Raw genomic sequence first — 18,475 nt, 5'->3', positions numbered from 1 at the left:
ATATTGGCTCATTTCACAAGCGGATTAAAGACTACTCAGAAACTTCACTCATACTGATTAGCAATGGTATACTTTATCTGCTACTTCTTCTCCGCTAGTTTTACTAGCAGGGCGATGTTTCACTGCAAAATTGTTCTATTTTGAAGCTCTATATTCTGATATTGTTAATGATAAGCAGGATGGGAAAATAAGAAAAGGGTCGGCAGCCGAAATTAGCTTGTAATTTTGCACAAGTGCACCTGGCAGAGTAGCACGTACCTTATTATTGCTTAAATTAGAACACAGAATGTAAGATTCACCGACATATGCGAAAATAAATGTCAAATGCCCTTTATCTTTTATTGGGGGAATCATTCCACCTAGTAATTCAAGAGTAAAGGCGTTTAGAACTGAACAGATATACTGGCATACAAGTTTTTGCAGCCACAAATAAGACGTCATCACGAATCTCACAAGTTACGGGTGTTTCTTTGAAAGCTTTCCAGTTTTCATTGTGACAAAACTTGACTCATTTTTTTTTCTTTCCTTCTAGATCATCCAGGCCAAAGATTTGCCTTCCAAGGACTTCCTGGGCTCGTCAGATCCCTACATCAAGCTTTACCTTCTTCCTGAGCGGCGGAAGAAGTTCCAAACTCGCGTAAGCAAATGATTCAAACTGTGCTGGTGCTTCGAAGATGTGGTTTGTCTTAAACATTTTTTTTCCGGCAGATCACATGTGTGCTAACTAGTTTCTAGAATCGTACCACCATTTTATATTGGCGTCTTGGTTTGTACACATCCCAAGAGCAAGCCAAGAAGAGAGCAAATAATCAACATTTGCTTATTTCATCAAAACGCGCTAAGCACACGGTGATTCTCATATAAGCATTATCTTGGCAAGCGCGGTATTCTTCTGTATTGTACGAGGAGGGTGGTGATTTTTTTTTAGAAATAACTGAACACAACTCGGGCATTAGGCCCCTATTTGCTAGATACAAATCTATCCCATAATTTACCGCATGGTCATGCCTTTGTTTTTCGCGCTTTAGAAATGTACATTTTCTTCGAATGAAACGTTGCTTAAAGTTACCGCTGTCATGTTTTTATAGTCTGTGTCTTCCTGTAGTGCCGCAAAATGACCATCCTGTATCAAATTGACTGAATCTATACATTACTAGTCATACACTTGAAAATAGAGGCAGCTGCATAGTAGGCTATAGCAAAAAATGTTTAGGTTATGCAGTGCAAGCTCCTCGGTATATTTTATCTTTCCTGTCTCCGATCTCATATTGCTGGTTGCTAGAAAATATGATATCGGGGAATGCCGTAGTATACAAGATAGTTATGTCGCGGTGAAATAAAGCATGGACGTGCGTGCTCTGGCATAAGAACGGTTGCCTTATGTGCTGCGTTTTTTTTTGCGGTATTAGTTTTTTTACATGAAACGTCCAGGAGTATTCTTTGATTCTTTTACAAGGCGTCCACTTTTGTTTCTGCCAATAAAGGCGGTGGAGAAAATGCTGCGTTTTTGAAATAAACATGAAGCTTAATCACTCAGGCAAGATTGAGAACAGAGTATGTGACGTTCACTTTAAAACAAAAAATTAATTCCATCTGCCTGCTGCTGTAATGGGGAGAGAAGGCGTATATACAATATACCACGTATATAATTTTATTTTAATTATCTTGTGCACTGAACTAGAAATGAGAAAAGTGCCGAACTTTCATGTCCCGTACCTCAGGTTCATCGCAAGAATCTGAACCCGGTGTTCAACGAGTCATTCGTCTTCGCCATGCCCTATGAGGAACTCCGGCAGAGAACCCTGCAGTTCTCTGTCTACGACTTCGACCGCTTCTCGCGCAATGACCTCATCGGTCACGTGATCGTGAAGCACCTGCACGAGCTGTGTGACCTAGGGCACGAGCTGGAATACACTATGGACATCGTGGGCGTCCCACAGGTGAGCACGATTAGTGTTTTTAGTTAGTTCAATTCGTTTACAGTGCTTTTTCTCGTCGCAGGTTGTGACGCTTGAAATACCGTGCTGTGGATGTGTACCTGAACCCCAGATTCCTAATTTCACGCTATAAAGTTTTGCAAGGAGCATTTGGAAAGTAGTGGCAGGTGTGAAAAGTGTCACGCTGTTATAATAAAGACAGAGCTAGTAGTTTTGTGCATGGAGACATTTTTCACAAAGAGGAATGTTAGAATGCGTAAATTCACGTAAATCGTCTTCTGTAAAAAGGTTTGCTATACTAGAAGCGAAGAGCATTCAGATGTAGCTAATGATTCTTTCGCAAAGTAAATATTATTTTCTACTTCGTTACAATTTAGCATTGTTTCATGCTTAATTCATGAATTTGGTAAAATATTTTGCAACAAATTTTAAAAAATCAAAAGGAAATACAACATTACGGCAACGAGAAGAGCATCCAGAAAAAGCAACTGCATTAGCTAAACAGGGAGTCAGTATTGTGACCCAGTCGGCTAGTTACTTTTAGGTGGCCGATCTGCATTAACGGAGTGAAACTCTCCAGTAAAATTGATGGGGAACGTGATCTCACTGTCACAAACTGTTTAATGTAATAACTTACAGGATATACTTCAATGTGGAGCTTCGAGATCCAAAAGAAAACCATATCTATGAAATATTTCTTCAAGTACTCAAGAATTCTGGCTCTTACGCTGATGCATGTCATGAGCAAAGCATAGATTTTTGATTCATATTGCAGCGAAGAAGCACGCACACACAGAGAAGGAACACGCTAAAAACACGGACGATCGCTGCACTCACAACTGGTTTACTGCGAAAAGATTTCGAGCTTAAAATGGCTCACGCATCTGCGCAATACAAAAAGAAAACCATAACAAACACGTGCCAAGAAATAACATCTTATCATATTGCCGCAAAAAGGTTGAATTCCGAAGCGTACAAAAAAAGGATGCATCACTAATGCAGCAATCTGCTTTTTCCTGTATGTGAAAGGCCTCCAGGAGTTCACGTGCCGTTTTATACTTGCTTCTGCCTAGGATTCGAACACTATCGAAACGTGGCGAACATGTCACGCATGACTGGCAGTGCCTAAAAAAGTGCACATTCTCTTTGTTATTTAAATTCCTTTGGTGCTCCCCTAGCCGTGTTCTTAGCACGTGTTTGTTATGGTTTTATTTCTGTAGTTCGCAGATGCGTGAGCCATTTTAAGCTCGAAATCTTTTCGCAGTAAACCAGTTGTGAGTGCAGCGTTCGTCCGTGTTTTTTTGCGTGTTCCTTCTCTGTGTGTGTGTGCTTCTTCGCTGCAATATGAAACAAGAATGTTACCAACTTGCCCAAAAACGTGTTTTACTAAAGCATAGATCTTTCAGATTCCTTCAGTCATTTGTTCTGTTTTCAAGAAATATTGGAAGTTGTTTCTTTGTGCCTTCATTGAAGGATGATACTGATTGCGTTGTACCATTCTATTGAATAAATGTGAAGGGTCTATCTCGGGTGCGATGCTAGTTACCACTGCAGGTTTTCTTGCGTCGGTTCAGTTTTAGCTTTCTTCCATAGAGTGCCGAGGTATCAACCCTTCCATGTGAAGTGCCACGATGGGAAGACAGTCGCGCTGTGTGATGCAGGTAGCATAACTAGGACCTGCGCCGCAAATTAGCGAACCCGTGTCCGCGTCTTTATCAACGCTAATTATTCATGCCAGGCACGCAGACACGCCCGGCGCTTATTCATGGTAATAATGTGGATGCCTCTGGGCTGCACGCGAAAGCGAAAGCCAGCGAACGTGTCATAACTTTTGTCGGTGCGCACTTTCTCAGTGAAACCTTATTACTAGGCGTGGCGAGCTGAAGGCTGCCTGTCACGAAAGAAAATGCTGGTATAGCTTTTTCCCTTTGTGCACTTCAAGGTTGTCATGTCCGTTGGTTCTACCAGTTTTTTATCGGGCGAGCACGCAGGTGAGGCCCATAATTAAACATAATTAATCGTCCATTGTTCAAATTGAAGAAGCCTGAAGGAACCATATCTTTAGGTTTATATAATAAGGGAGCAATTACTCATTGACGTCCACGTAAGCGCAGCCAGACGGCTACAAAAGAAAGCTATACAGTTTTCTCAGAAACTTCGCAGTTAACGAAAAATTCGTCCTGGTCCGGGGTCCGAACGCGGGACCGCCGCTTCACAGGAGCAGTCGCTTTATATAGGTTTATATACTGCTATATGATATGCACACATTCAAAAGCAAATATAAAAGCTTTGCTAGCAGCGATAAAATATGACATAATCAGTACCACTCCAGTTAGCAGAATTCGGCATTTCCTCCAGTTTTGTGGAACTAGTACGAGTTGCATGAAATACCAAATCGAAGGCCTCCACTGAACTAAGACCCAGGCAAAGAAAAAAATTTGTTCGCTAAAAAATGTAATCGTATTCGCCCCTGAGCAGTTTGTGAAAAATTAGAGACAAGTAGTTATTCAACGCGGTGTGGAGGCGTGCTTTCAGGTTTTTCTCTCCGACAACCATACTCAGAGTGCCGCATACCATTCAGACTGAAAAGCGCGTTCTACTGAGGACATATTGACGTGAAAAGTACCATTCGATCTCTTGTAGGAAGGAGTATAATGAAGCAAGTGCTAGGAGGCGAATTCGCGGCAATTGCGATGAAAGCAGCAGGAAACGCAAATGAAGCATGCAGGGAAAGAAATAGGGTTTGGTTAAGTCACAAAATTTCTTTCTTCTGCTACCGATTCTCTCCGATCCGGCGCTTTTCGAGATTATGGCTCTATAATTGAGCTGTTTTTTTTTCCTCAGACCCCGTCTACCTTTTGAAGTGGAGTAAACCTTTTTGGCAGGTAGCGTCGGCAATCTGTACCAGAAGATTTTAATTGAGATAACAATGGGATAGAGCGCATTAAGAAGTTACAGATGCCCACAAAAGTTTTCGGAGCACCCATATCACGAAAAACAAATTTCCTCGCTGCCTAGAAGTGCTGCCAAGCACTGAGGGATGCATTCTCCAAGTCTCACTGTGAACTGCCAAGCAAACAGTTCACTTCATGGCTGCGTGCTTAGGCTGCCCAATCGATCCAAAATCGAGAACGGTTATCAAAGACTCTCGCCGGGCCTGTGAACATCATCTTGCAGGCGAAATATCACCTCTTGCCTCCCAAATTCTAAGACACGCTCCCGCCGATCCAACTCACACACAAGTGATCTGGGCTCCTGGCCACCAGGGTCTACGAGGCAATGAGGCCGCTGATGCGGCCGCCCGAGCGCTCACACACCGGGCTCCTAATCCTAGCTCTCCTGGCTCAGAAGCTCATAAACCGCTTCTGCGGTTTCGCGAAATCCTAATTCATTATTGCGACAGCCACCGTCTCTACCCAGTACCTGCCAAGGGGCTGAGTAAGGCGGAGGAGCGAACTCTGCGGCGCCTGCAGACAGGAACCCTTCTCTGTCCTGCCATAGCAAAACACTTCGATCCGAACACAGATGGGCGCTGCCCGCACTCTGGAGAGATCTGCGATATCTTTCAGATGGTGTGGGCATGTACTCAGAATCCTCACCTTCCCCCTTCCTCCACCCCCATCCGAGAGGCATGGGAGACTGCCCTCCTCAACTGATCCACACTGGAGTCTCAAAGGGCTCTGGTCAAGCGGGCGCGAGACGGGGCCTCGTCGTGGGGTGTTCCGGACTAAGGATACCGACCATGCAGCAGGGTTTTTTGTCCCTCAAACTATCTTTGAATATTAAAGTTTTTCACCACCACCAATAATCACGCTTTGTTGCAAGTTCCGTATTCCGAAAACCTTTGTGGGCACCTGTACTTTCAGGCTGGGTATTGCAGTTAACCAATATCTCTCAAGAAAAAGAAAACATAACAGCTGAATCGTTCGAGTGCCCACCACTCAGGGAGAGGCATGGTAGCTAGTGAAAAGGCTTAAACTTAAACTGCGGACTTCACTGCGAACCACGGAATGTAAAACGGCATTTGTCACGTTAAGAGGGAGGAAGACAGGAATGTTCTTAAGGGAAAAACACGGCATAATGCCATCCGAATTGAAATCAAGAACATATCGGATTCGTCAGGGCGTCCAAGGCGAAGGAAAGATGTCTGATGGTCGTTAGGGTAACGGACTGGATTCCAAGAGAAGGTCGGCAGAAATGTACCTGGAAAAATGATACTAAGAAGCCTGCTCGGATAAAGTGCTCGTGGTCGACAGAGGACAGGGTTAATTGGAAAGACATGAATGGGGCTTTCGTCCTGCAGGGGGGCGAGGGGGGGGGGTAGTCACACTGATGATGAAAATGAGACCTTAGAAAGTGTTTCGAACCTTGCTTAGGCATTAAGGTGTAAGTACGGAAACCTAAACAAATAGCAGTGGTGCCGTTGTTATACAAATTATACTGGCGAATTGTAGCGATAAGGAACCTATCGCCCTGTCCTTCGTGCGCATATATGTACTGCGGTTATTCTAAATGATTAGTTCTTTAAACATACTGCTACCACTAGCAGTACAATAATACTTTTTCTGCTCCTATCAACACAGTAGTACTTCTCATTTTATCCTTATTCCTATTATTTCTACTTCTACTGCGATGATTATCACTACTCAATGCGCCTACAGATAGCGAACCCTTTAGATTTCAGCTATAAATCCCTTAAGTAGGAAATAATGCCTTGAGTTCGCGCTTAATACGTTAGCCGTAACAAATTGATGTTTAAGTTTTTGCATTTAAGTAGGCCATCTTTCTTTTCGTAGTGATCACCTTAACGATGCTTAAAGGGCTACTGAAGCGGTTTTAGAATTCGATGAGTTTAAGGTTGCCGAATGTGCGAAATGTGCTGGTAAAGCCTCCTAAATCGTTTTCCTCTTGCCTTTGAAATGGTGGCGTAATCGCAGAATAAAGTCGTCATCGGCGTTCAGGCTTCGCTGAAGTGCACAGCGACGAGCAAAGGCCCCGATAATGACGTCACACATGACAGCAGTGCGTTTCCAGGGAAGAAATGGTTATTCCATGAAAGAAAACCGACACCATTGAAGGTGAAGCTGACGATGCATTGTTTGGCCGCCATCTGACGACACACAGCAGCATGCAGGCGTAAGCAGCGGACATCTGAAATATCGGCAACAATGACATCACTGCCGAGTTTCCCCGCACTCCTTCAACGTAGTGAGAAGAAGCCTAAACATCGTTGCGGTTTTATTCGATGATTATGACACCATTTTAAATGGTAATGCAAAAATACTTTTCATGCTTTATCTAGATGCTTTATATATTCGAATTCTTGAATAACCTCGAATTCTCAAAAAACCGTTTCAGCTTCCCTTTAAGTTATTGGAACCTTCTTTTTCTTTGCAGGAAAAAATGGACAAGCTGGGAGAAGTGATGCTGTCGCTGTGCTACCTGCCAACAGCCGGAAGGCTTACAGTTACTGTTATCAAAGCCCGAAATCTCAAACCTATGGACATCAGCGGCTCATCAGGTATGTAACTTCATCCCCGCCACGGAATAGAACACTGGGGAGACGGCAATGTTTTTCAGTGCGTTGATACAGCTTAAAGTTTCAGTGGGGAGGAGGATGAACAAATTGTTAATTATCTTAAGATAAAGAGGGCAGAGGTAAGGGATAAAGGATAGACAGATTTCTGGCCCTCTCGACAGAGCTAGGAGGCCTGAAGTCCGTGTTTCATTGAGACCTCCAGGACCCACCCCACTCCCAGTTGGGCCCTCCAGGTAAGGGCTGAGCAACGCAGTTTCCCAGTGAGATTGATTCGAGATTTCGAAGCTCAGATGTGGCTGGTCCTCTGGGCATTTGAATAGAACGCGACTGAGGTTTTCTTTAGAATTATTTATGAGAATTTCAGGGTTTGAGCTTTTGAAACTCTACCGCTAAGCGGCAGCAATTGTGTACTTGCTTCCATGCTGTCAAGGAAGACTCAATCTATTGGAAGAAAAATGGCTAATATCGCACTAAATATTTAGCACACAGTGTAGGATTCTTGGTGTGTTGAGCATGACTTAAGGTTACGTGCAGGCAGCAAAATTTTGCCGTTAAGAAATATTCCGCAGGCTACTGCATCACAGCAATTGGCTTGAAAACTTAAATGTGAGCACAAGTTTTTCTCAAAAGTTCCTGCCACAACAGGCAGGTCTTTTACAGCAGTCCATTAAGGCAACTTAGAATGTACTTGAAAACAACAGAATTTTCGGCGTCACAGAGTCTACGTCACAAGTAGGTTGCTATCTAGACAGTACCACTGAATTTTTATATTGTAGCTTGATCTCTAGCCACGAATACGCAGGCATTTCTGAATGTTGCCCACTAATCGTAGCGTAGCTGCCTGATGCTTAAATGAATCATTTTATCTCTTAGCTCTTTTGGTTCACTTGCAGGTATACCATACACGTAAGGGGGATGAAATAGGCAACCTCCACTCTTGGTCATAATTACTCAGCGCTGATTAATTTGAGATTGTGCTTTGGCCCATGGGCTGCAGTAATCGAGGAGCTGGCTGTTTTCACCATATTGCACCCACTCTTTCGACTTCTCGAAATTTGTTACAAGCGACAGTATTAGCGCGTAATTATTTTGCAATACGACTAAAGTTGTACAGTTCCAAAACAAACTCTTCATTCAACCAGAAAAGAAACATTGAGCTTTTCATTAAATGCAGCTAGGCACAGGGAAATTTCGAACAGAATTAAGTCAGCGTAAGCGGAGCGGTGGCATTGTTGAGGCAGCTCAAATTACTATAAAGTAAATACTGTTACGAAAGAAATATAACGAAAGAAGTTACTATTAAGAACAGTTTTCCAATGACCCAAATTCTAGATGCTTATGAGTAAGTAATACCCAAAAACGCTCTGCTGAGAAGCTACATTGAGAAATTTTAAAAGCGAGGTAAATGTAATTACCCATCTTGCCGTGGCCTCCTTACGATTATCATACGGGCCTTCTTTTCCTCCGCTGCTCTATGTGACGCAGACCCGTACATCAAAGTCATACTCGTCTGCGAAGGAAAGCGGATCAAGAAGAAAAAGACGAGCGTGAAAAAGTCCACGCTCAACCCAGTGTTCAACGAGGCTCTCGTCTTCGACGTACCCCCCGAGAACGTCGATGACGTCAACCTCGCAGTGAAGGTTGTCGACTATGACCGGTGAGTACGGCCCATCTTTTCAGGGGGGGTTGCGGAATTCGGCTTACACAACACCTTCTAATGGCAAGGATTTCATGTCGTCCTCGTTAATCTTTATCTGTGGCAGAATACATAGTAAGCCGGATTACGCATACACTTTGATATTTTCTGCAATTACTAAGATTTGAAAAGCTATCAGTAACACATCTAATCGATCGTAAACGGACATAGATATACAGGTGAGGAAGTAATTGACGATTGATATTCGAAGGTTCCCTCTCACCAGCGACGCACTCCAGTACACGCATACCATAACTCCTAGGTGCCGGCTCCGTATCTTCTGTGGCCAGAGAGGAGGGCTAATATACATGTATATTAGCGGTCGATTGGTGCCGCATACATAATCTATTAAATTCAGAGGGGAATTGGTTGTGCCTGGTCATCACTCAGCGCGCTGTCACCGCACATAAGACCAAAAATTTCAGCTGGTCGGTTGCAGTTCTCTGCACATTTCAGTTCCAGGTTTACTTTATTCAAGACAGGAGAAGGGCTGAAGTTGCAAGCGCATTGTAGCGGCACTCACCTTTCTTTTTTTCAAACTAATAACTAGTGAGTAGGCGTCACTGCATTGGCATGGATCAAAGTCAGCAAGCTCTAGAAATGACACGCCCGTGTTAGTTTACCAAATACCCAGTAAGGAAACAGATGCACAAAAACGACAGAAGTAATATGATAATTCAATGGCTCCATGGTAAATAAACACGCACGCAAATTACTTCCGACAAAAGATACAAAAGTAACAACTGCGAAAATCTAGTCAAGTTAAATCGCCATAGTACACGGATAGAAATTCGCAAATACAAGGAATGTGTAATCTGAATTTTTCATGTAATTTTAATGGTCGACCGGAGCGCGTTATGAAACCTAGAAGTGTGCTAAGGGCATGTGGTTTGAGAAAGAGCATACTGTGCAACCGCTTCAGCGTTTGCATGAGCTCACCACCACTATAGCATTCAATGTGCTCGTTGGTTTTCTACCAGAACGCTCCGCTTGGTGTGGAAAGGCCAACAGGCAGACCAGGCTAACAATGAAAACATGTTTGCGGGAGACAAATTTTTCTTAACGACTTCGCTGCAATGTTGTACCGATCAGGCACATGCTAATCGTCGAGCTTTGCGTCAAAAGCGAAACACGTTGACGAGCGTGAAAGACTCATGCTCTGTGTTTTCGCTTCCTGCACCCACTCCCCTGATGCCTTCGCCGGTGCTTGCAAAAATACTGTTATCTGTAGGTAATGTTTTGTTCATGTAAGTTGTGCTTTCTCTGCTACATCGCTAAATTTCTTGTCTCTCTCCCCACTAAAATCTTTCGGATTCGCTTCTTCTTCTTTGATTCTTGGTCCCATGATTTTGAGAAGAGCATAGTGTTGACGCACTGGAAATGCGCAGAATGGACGAATGAACGGAGGAGGCTACGCGACAGCTCAAGTTTATGGATTAGACCGGGAAAAAAGTACCGCCAATAAACTCTCCTAGCTCAATTGCTTTCATGGCGAAAATGAAGCGTATTTAACTTACTTTCAAAGTTCAAAAGGAGCCGCAAATGTATGCAGTACAAGTATTGAAGAGAGAACAGTTTTCATTACATATATCTGATCCAATACCTTCTGAATCGCATAAGCAGTGAATGTATTTCGTGTATATATTATTGAGTACTTATTATTATTTATGTAATATACAAGTTATATCTTAAAGGTGTGAGTGTTTTCCGGCATGTCCATTCTATTCCAGGGTCGGACCTAATGAACTCATGGGTTGCTGCGCCGTCGGACAGTTGGCCGCGGGTGTTGGGCGGGACCATTGGCTTGCCGTAATGGACAACCCCCGGAAACCCACTGCCCAGTGGTATCCTCTGGTTGACAGCCTCCCAGCCGAACTGGATCCCCCGCGGACGCCGTCGGTTACCTGCTTAAAGTGAAGAGTTGGCGAAGACAACATGAGAGAGAAACATGAATGACCAACTGTTACTTGTCCAGCTGTTGTCCCAGTGCGCATATGGTGATGATTGTTTTCCTAGGTGTGCCCTTGAGGGGCGACGTGGTGTTACTTCGACATGCTGGTCACGTCTTCTTCCATGAGTCCATCTACGTGGGAAGGACGGAGTTTTGTGTGAATGTCCAGAACGGGGCATCACTCGCAGTGCTGTTAAAACCGCCGACTCTTCGGCGAACACTTTACGGAGTGAGCAATGCAAAGTTCGAGAGCGGAATGTGATCAGCAGACGAGATGAATCCTGGACTAGACGCTGTTCCCAGAAAGTCATGGTTCATGGTTTACTAGAAGCTGAGGTTCTGTTTGCTTAACACAGGCCTTGATGATCCTTTAAACAATAATTTTGAGAGTACAAGTGGTGATACGATAATGAAATGTCAAATCGTGTTCGCGCTAGAATCGTATGACGCGTGAAAAGTACACTTGTTTTTATCGTCTTCGAGACCCATTAAAGTGCGTTCTAGAACATATGCTTCTTAAAGTCAGAAACATATTCATAGCTCCGAAACCAGATGAAGCTGTAAGGTTACGTACGGTGCTTTGCATGATTCCTGAGATGACATTTTTAGCTCTAAAACGGTGTTTCATTATGTCCTATTGATTGCTGGAGTTTAATCTGAAGAGAGTGCGCAGTGCATTCATCTTGTCAAAACGTAGGGCAATAAAGGAATACAAATCCTCCCAGCGGTTATACTTTTTGCTAGAGGATCCTATCTGATCATGAAAAAGCGCCCTACTTCCGTTGACTATTAGACGATTATCGTAATGTTCGCGCAAATTGTGATAGACCGCACATGACATCTCCACACACACCTCATGGCCCTGTTGCAGCGAACATCCCAAGTTCTCGTCCTGCAATATTTGGAGCGAAATAACAGCCTGACCTGCAGGCTGCAGCGTAAAACTCAAGCATACAAAGGCGGGAGCGATGCATGTCTAGGCTGGGGTAACGTACCCTACCCTTTCGTCGGCCTACTTTTATGACGAGCAACAAACATGTCCTGCACTTCGAGCTGATCATGGCTTATTTGTTACCTCTGTACTTGTAAAGATTTTTTTTTCTGTTAATTTGAATATCTCGCACATTTGTGTGGTTGTAACGGCGTTCTGATCAGAGGTAAACTAAAGATGCCTTGTCTGATTTAATTAATGCATTTGACAATACCACGAGCTGCTCGTTTAAAGCGTTTTTTTGGCTAACGAAGACAGATGACAAGTATAACAATCTACTTCGGTGTAACCTTTATTCCGCCACTGACACTCATCAGTGGGACATGTGCATGTTGTAATCAAGGGAGAGACCAAAGTGCGAAGACTGTTGTAGCACTTCTTGAGGAGCCAGGGTTACCGATGACGAGCGCTGTCAGGTGCCCACGGTTCGTGCGCAGGTTTCGGTTTCATTTACTCGCTTGCAATCAGCTTAGTTAAACTTACAACAAATGTAGAGAAAAGTTCAATATATCCAAAGCTTATGCTTTCTCAAACTATACGCACAAGTAGCATTCGCTATGCTGATCGAGCAGCCATAATGAAGATGTGCAAGCGTAAACTCTAGTTATTGAGAGGTCATTGAAAAATGAAGTGCTTAGAGTGGCCGCTTTCGAGTTGAACAATATTTTTAATAACTTTGTTTGAGCTGTGGCCTTCCTTGTCAATGATTTTGGACCATCAGGATGTGTCCTGGGTACAAGTGGTACCGGTACCGCAATTGCGCGCTGAATATACCTAAGGCCTACGTGTACATCTGTCAGTGATCGTATACATTGTGATATGTAGACACCAGAGAGAATATGTTTTTGAATGTAGCACACTCAAGCATTTAAACCATTTTGTAAGCACTATTCTTGTTATAGTATGAAACAGTAACGTCACCTAGACCTCGTGTACATGTAAACACAGCATGTTCCACAAGTTGTGTCCCATCTCTACCTGTCCTGAGATGCCACTGAAAACTGAAATGTCGCAGCGTTTCCCTGCTGTATTTTTGTGTTCTTAGCCCTGGCACCTAAGCATGGTGTTGATATTCTCCACAGGAGATGTCTTGGTTTTTTTTTTTTTTTGACGACAAGTGAGCTTAACGAATGAATGATCACGATGACGTCCTTTCGTCGTCATTTGGTGTGGTGTTCCCTCTGGCACATAGTTTTAGCTCTTTGTGCATGTAGGTGAACTTTTACCCAGAAATATGTACATGCTGCCTTCTTCCGTGTTTGCACATTCCTGTCTGACATCGTCACATACCAGACGCCAATCAAGACAAAGAGATAACCTTTTTCTTTGATGCGGAATCATTGCCAGTTGTTCAGGCGAAAGCGTGATGCACTTGATTTGTTTTCTCTAAACAAAGTAAGGACCAAAAAAATTATGTGCTACGTTTAAATGGAATGCCTAAAGATCTTTCAGTTTCATCACGCAAGTTATTCGTTGGAGAAACTTTCTTTCATGTTTTTGATTTTCAGTGAATGATGCATTGTGCGGTGCAGAATTTACAGAAGAAACGCAAGAAAAATGATTATTATATAAATGTCTTCCAGTGTAGTCACTAGAGAGCATGGGCCCGAAGCTGATGAATACGCTATCTGCTCTAATGGCCCGGTTTGTTGTCACTGTTTGCACAGTCCTAAGCTTCATTGTGTTGCGTGTTGTGTACAGAGAAATGTTCATGCCTTTAATTTCGAACGCTACATATTGGCGTGTTAGTATACTTGAGAGTATGCAAAAACTTAATAAGAAGTTCTATTCATACATGGTCTGGTTTGTGAATATGTGAGAGTGCAGCTTTTGCAAATGATACAATAAAATTCAGATTTTGATGAAATGAATCTGCCAACAAAAAGCAGAAAGCTGCAGAGTTAATTTCTGCGAAGAACTCAGTGTTTAGCTGGCATCTAAAGACAAACACATCAGACAAGTTTAAATGCTTTTATTCTTGCTAATTATTCTTCTTCTTGTACACCTGGGTGCTGTAGCTTTAGTTATAGATGGTTCTTCATGTCACAAGTGCAAGCTAGTGAATGACATGGTTGACTGTGGTATGCGCTGGCGCGTAGGCTTGCAATACAAAAGAGGAACTCACTGCTATATGACATAAAATTTAGACACCTCTAACAACACTTATTAATGGCCTTATTGGGAGTATTAAAACAATTGCTTAATTTTTTGTGACACACCCAAATTCTGGGGTACTTGTATGCACATTTGTACATATGTAAGAGGTGTGATCTCAGAGCAAGCCAAGTGATGTTGAGTGGCACAATTGTAAATGAAAACGGCGAAACAATTTTGTGCTGTTATACTTCAGCGTTGTGCTAAGGTTACTTTTAGTTTTTCAATTTTATGTGTGTAGCGACTAGTAGTAGTGATGCCTGTATTTTGAACTTCCGTTGTGTAGTTTAGATATTGTGGTGTGTTGTCATGAAAGGTTGATTTCACGTCGCATTCACCTGATACATTTGATGCATCAATCCAGATATAGACTTGGCGCTTCGACAGCTGTAATTTTGGAGAAGAAATGAGACGATCACTTATTTTATTTCTTCTTGTCAGAGGAAAGCTGGTGACAGTCTTTCCCCTTTTTAATGGCTTCGCCTTCATCTAGCGCTATCATGACTTTTTTCCGGCTGTTTATGCATGTGGGTGGTCTCGCAGCACTAGCTTGCAGCTTAGAACATCACTCGCTGCCGGCAAAGCCTCTGTTACGGTATTATGTCGTAAGTAGCGGGGAAGAAGATTTCACATACATACGGTAATATGGAAATATAGAGGCATTAAAATATAGAGCGCGCGTCGGTAGGCACATTGCGTGCAGACAGGACGCCGCTGTATCACATCTGTCTAAAGAGATAAAGATGAATAGCGTGACATCTTAGAGATCTGTGTGCAGTATATTCTCGCCTTACCGCGGCTGTATCGTTGGTTGTAACATGGTGTTGTTATTATTATTGGACTCTTAATTTTCAGGGCCCTCAGTGAAACACTCCATATTTTAAACTAACCCTGATATTCAATACTATTGCAAAAAAGAAGAGTAAAAGGCCGGTTTCCGGAAGTGTGGTGGGTGGTGTTATTCGAGCAATAGATTCGCTGTAAAAGATACCTCTTCATTCTCGCCCTAAACAAGACTTCAGTGCAGTTATATGTGAAGGCTGATGACATATTGTATGCTTATATTTTGAAACTTACTTCTCTGCACCAGAACGCGTGACAAGGTGTAATTTCGTTGCAACCAGCCGACAGAGCTCACCTTTCACAAAGAGTTCTCGAGCAGAAAATTCATCTTGAGTTGCGAAAGTACATTTCTCCAACACCAATTTCTAGAACATTCCCATAGGCTGAGTTCTTTTGTGCATCACTCCCCCAGTGCACTGGAATCCACGCATTTGTGGAATTTGTGGAATCCATATTTGTGGTCAGCACCAGAGCCGATTTGAATGCATGTTTCATTTTTTTTACGGATTTTCTAATTCATCTCTTAGAGGCGACCTGTACCGCCATTCACGCCATCTTCTGATGTAATGGAAAAGAATTCGAAAGAGCATTTTGTATAGTTGCTTATTTACGCCTCTTGCAATTTAACTACAAACTAGAACGTCTCGCTACTGTTATTAGCAGCGATTATTCTTCAGCTAATGTTAATTGCAGCCCCACCGTTATCAGAGACATTCGAATCAATCAAAATAACACAAATGCTACTACACGGTGTGTACCAACTTCAAGAAGAGTGAATGCATCTTCTATAGTAGGCTTTGCTAGAAACACGCAACATTTATCAATGTTTCTCTGCACTTCAACAGCGCAGATGCCTCCGATAAGCTCAGTTTTGTGAATCTCGCGCGGAGAGTTGGATCTTTGGCTCGTGGAATGTAAACCCCAACACAAAACTATGGCAACAACATAGCTGCAAGGAGATTACCCACAGAAAGATAATGCCCTTTTGCAGCCCATTGTTACTCAAATAAATACCATACATTTTTTGAGCATACTAGGCTTGCTCAGATGCCTCCTGCGACGGTGCCGGAGAGATTAAAGTGGCAGAGAGTCCACATGAAAGAGAAAAAAGTTTGCTGTATATCGCAGCACTCAGACATTGTCATCCGTTACGAATTTTTTTTAAAAAGTAAGGCTTTACAAATATTATTGTCGGGTGTGGGATATTTTTCAGCTCTTCATAACCGGAATACCTCTGTCCAGTCCAGTTATTGTGTGTTCCTGCACTCTGCGTACAAACCTCGCCACTTGGGGTCCTATCGGTGTATATATGCTGCTCGCGCGTAATGCATCCTGCGAACCTGAAGGCCACATTTCTTGTACAGATCGGCGATGTATCTCTTTCTTAATAAACGCTCTTCTTGCTTGACTTTCAGTTGACAGCATCAGAACATTGTGAGTTAAGCCCTGAAAACGTCATGCTGCGTTTGTGTAAAGCAGTCTGCAGAAACAGCGCACCACTGACCTAAATGCGCACACCCGTTTGTGGCGACGCAATGTGTGCATTTTCTGCATTTAGGATCACCAAATCTTTTTTGCACGCCCTTTTGCGTTAAAATGCCGGCGGAGTTCAACTAGTTCAGGCCTGCTACCATTGTGCTCGATGGGAAATAGATTCTGCATATTGGGTGGATTCGATGTTGCACGTATTTTGTTCCCCCCATAAAAAGTAAGTCCGTACCCGCCCCAGCATCCATTTCTTGCAAGATGCAGAAAACCCCTCCCACTACAGCAAGTCGGTATGGTTTGTGCATAATACTTGGCTACTCGGTACAAAACTGAATGCGCCGTTAGCAACACTATGTACAGATTCGATGGGAGTGTATGATTGAGTGCGCTTTCCAATAAGATGTATTCGTGTGTACACAGGCACGCGTTGGTTGCTTGCTGACACTGATGTATATTTTTCAGACAAGAACGCGCCGAAATGGTTGACTGTTGGGGAGATATTGTTGCAAAAATCTTCAACCAGTGCTTGCACTCCCACTGTGTGAATATCCACTAAAGTGTATGTACTTGCCGTACATGAACAATAAAATATGCTCTTTATTTTTGACGTTAACAAAACCCCACTGTGTTCAGTCTGTTTTTAGTCATCAGAAAATGTTGAAGAAAAAAAATTGCTGTTGTTCACTTGCACATAATTATGAGAGCGATATCCCAGTTAATCATGGTCTCCACTCTCTCGAATCAAATGTCCATGTCAAGGTCAAACATCAAGGTCAGTTACCCAATGGTCATAATCTTATTATAACGTGGTCATACTACCATAGCTTGGGCCATACAACCACGGAGTTAAGTTCGGTTTGATCTTGTGAAGCATTTAGGGTCATTGTCGCATCCACATTACAACCGGAAGTTGTGCCCCGAGGAGTAAAGCTCTCACCCTAAATGCGACGATTATTCTAAAGTTTGCAGGGATAATCCATAAGGCTCTGTTTGAATAACCAGATTATTAGTTGTGTTATGTTTCTTAAGCTTTCTGCAAGCGAGCTTTAGCATTGGATATTCAGTTGCAAACTAAAAGGAATGTTTGGGGGTGATGCAAGTGGCTTCGGTCGGTATCTCGACAAAGCTGGCCCTCAAAATGGATAAAATTATAGTTGTCTGGATTTGGGATTTTAAATGTTGCTCAGAATAATCTAGATGAGCTCAGAGCACTCATGAGCTTCTACATGGAGGTGCCAGTGACACCAAAACAGCAAGCATATAATGACGTTGAAACACTGTACTTCTCTTCGGAAGTTCACTTTAGAGGAACTTGAGAGAACCATATTGAGTCAACTTATGGATAGCGATAATATTCTAGTAATAAATATCTATCAACAAGAACAACTTGAACGGAAGCAAAATGAGCCCTCCTGTAGTTTTGTTTTCGTCACGGTTTGATAAAAATTGGGGTGAAATCTAAATAAAAAATTCTTGTCTTAGCTATAATTCATCAGCCAAATCATCAAACATTGTGTAAGACGTACAGGATTGTGGAGGTATCAATCTCAGCAACATTTTTTTCGTAACTTCCTTCATGCATCTGGCTTTTAATTCAGACGTTTAATAAACTGCCTATTCAGAAATTATTTTTCGCAACGACGATGGCCACTATAGCCACAGAGTATTATTTTCTGTGTTTAAACGAAGTTTGTGCATCGTTAGGAAACAGAGAAGTTAGGAAAACGATTCAGCGAAGGGCTATTGCTCGAGACGATTAATAAATTTCAAAGTATATTCAGCTCTTAGTCCCAGCGTTCATGATGCTATGCTGGATGAACCTTATTGAACGCTCCCCTTATCTCCGATTGTTAGAACTTGATCGCAATTCTCAATT

The 18,475-nt window shown here is 42.7% G+C and overlaps 1 protein-coding gene across 1 annotated transcript in view; it reads left to right on the top strand.

Moving 5' to 3' along the window:
* LOC149328873 (synaptotagmin-10-like) overlaps window positions 1-17,210 on the top strand; it is a 101,777-nt gene extending 84,567 nt beyond the window's left edge. Inside the window, exons 5-9 of the mRNA XM_089559866.1 lie at window positions 533-637; window positions 1,722-1,940; window positions 7,335-7,458; window positions 8,962-9,133; window positions 10,903-17,210. Coding sequence (XP_089415992.1) covers window positions 533-637; window positions 1,722-1,940; window positions 7,335-7,458; window positions 8,962-9,133; window positions 10,903-11,089 — 807 coding nt within the window. The 3' untranslated portion in view covers window positions 11,090-17,210. The remainder of the gene's footprint in view (window positions 1-532; window positions 638-1,721; window positions 1,941-7,334; window positions 7,459-8,961; window positions 9,134-10,902) is intronic.
* The last annotated feature ends 1,265 nt before the right edge of the window (window positions 17,211-18,475 follow it).

The sequence above is a fragment of the Amblyomma mixtum genome, chromosome 9 (assembly GCF_055824585.1).
Source record: "Amblyomma mixtum isolate Tamu chromosome 9, ASM5582458v1, whole genome shotgun sequence".
Classification (NCBI taxonomy): domain Eukaryota; kingdom Metazoa; phylum Arthropoda; class Arachnida; order Ixodida; family Ixodidae; genus Amblyomma; species Amblyomma mixtum.
This window is presented reverse-complemented; position numbering and strand designations above follow the sequence as displayed.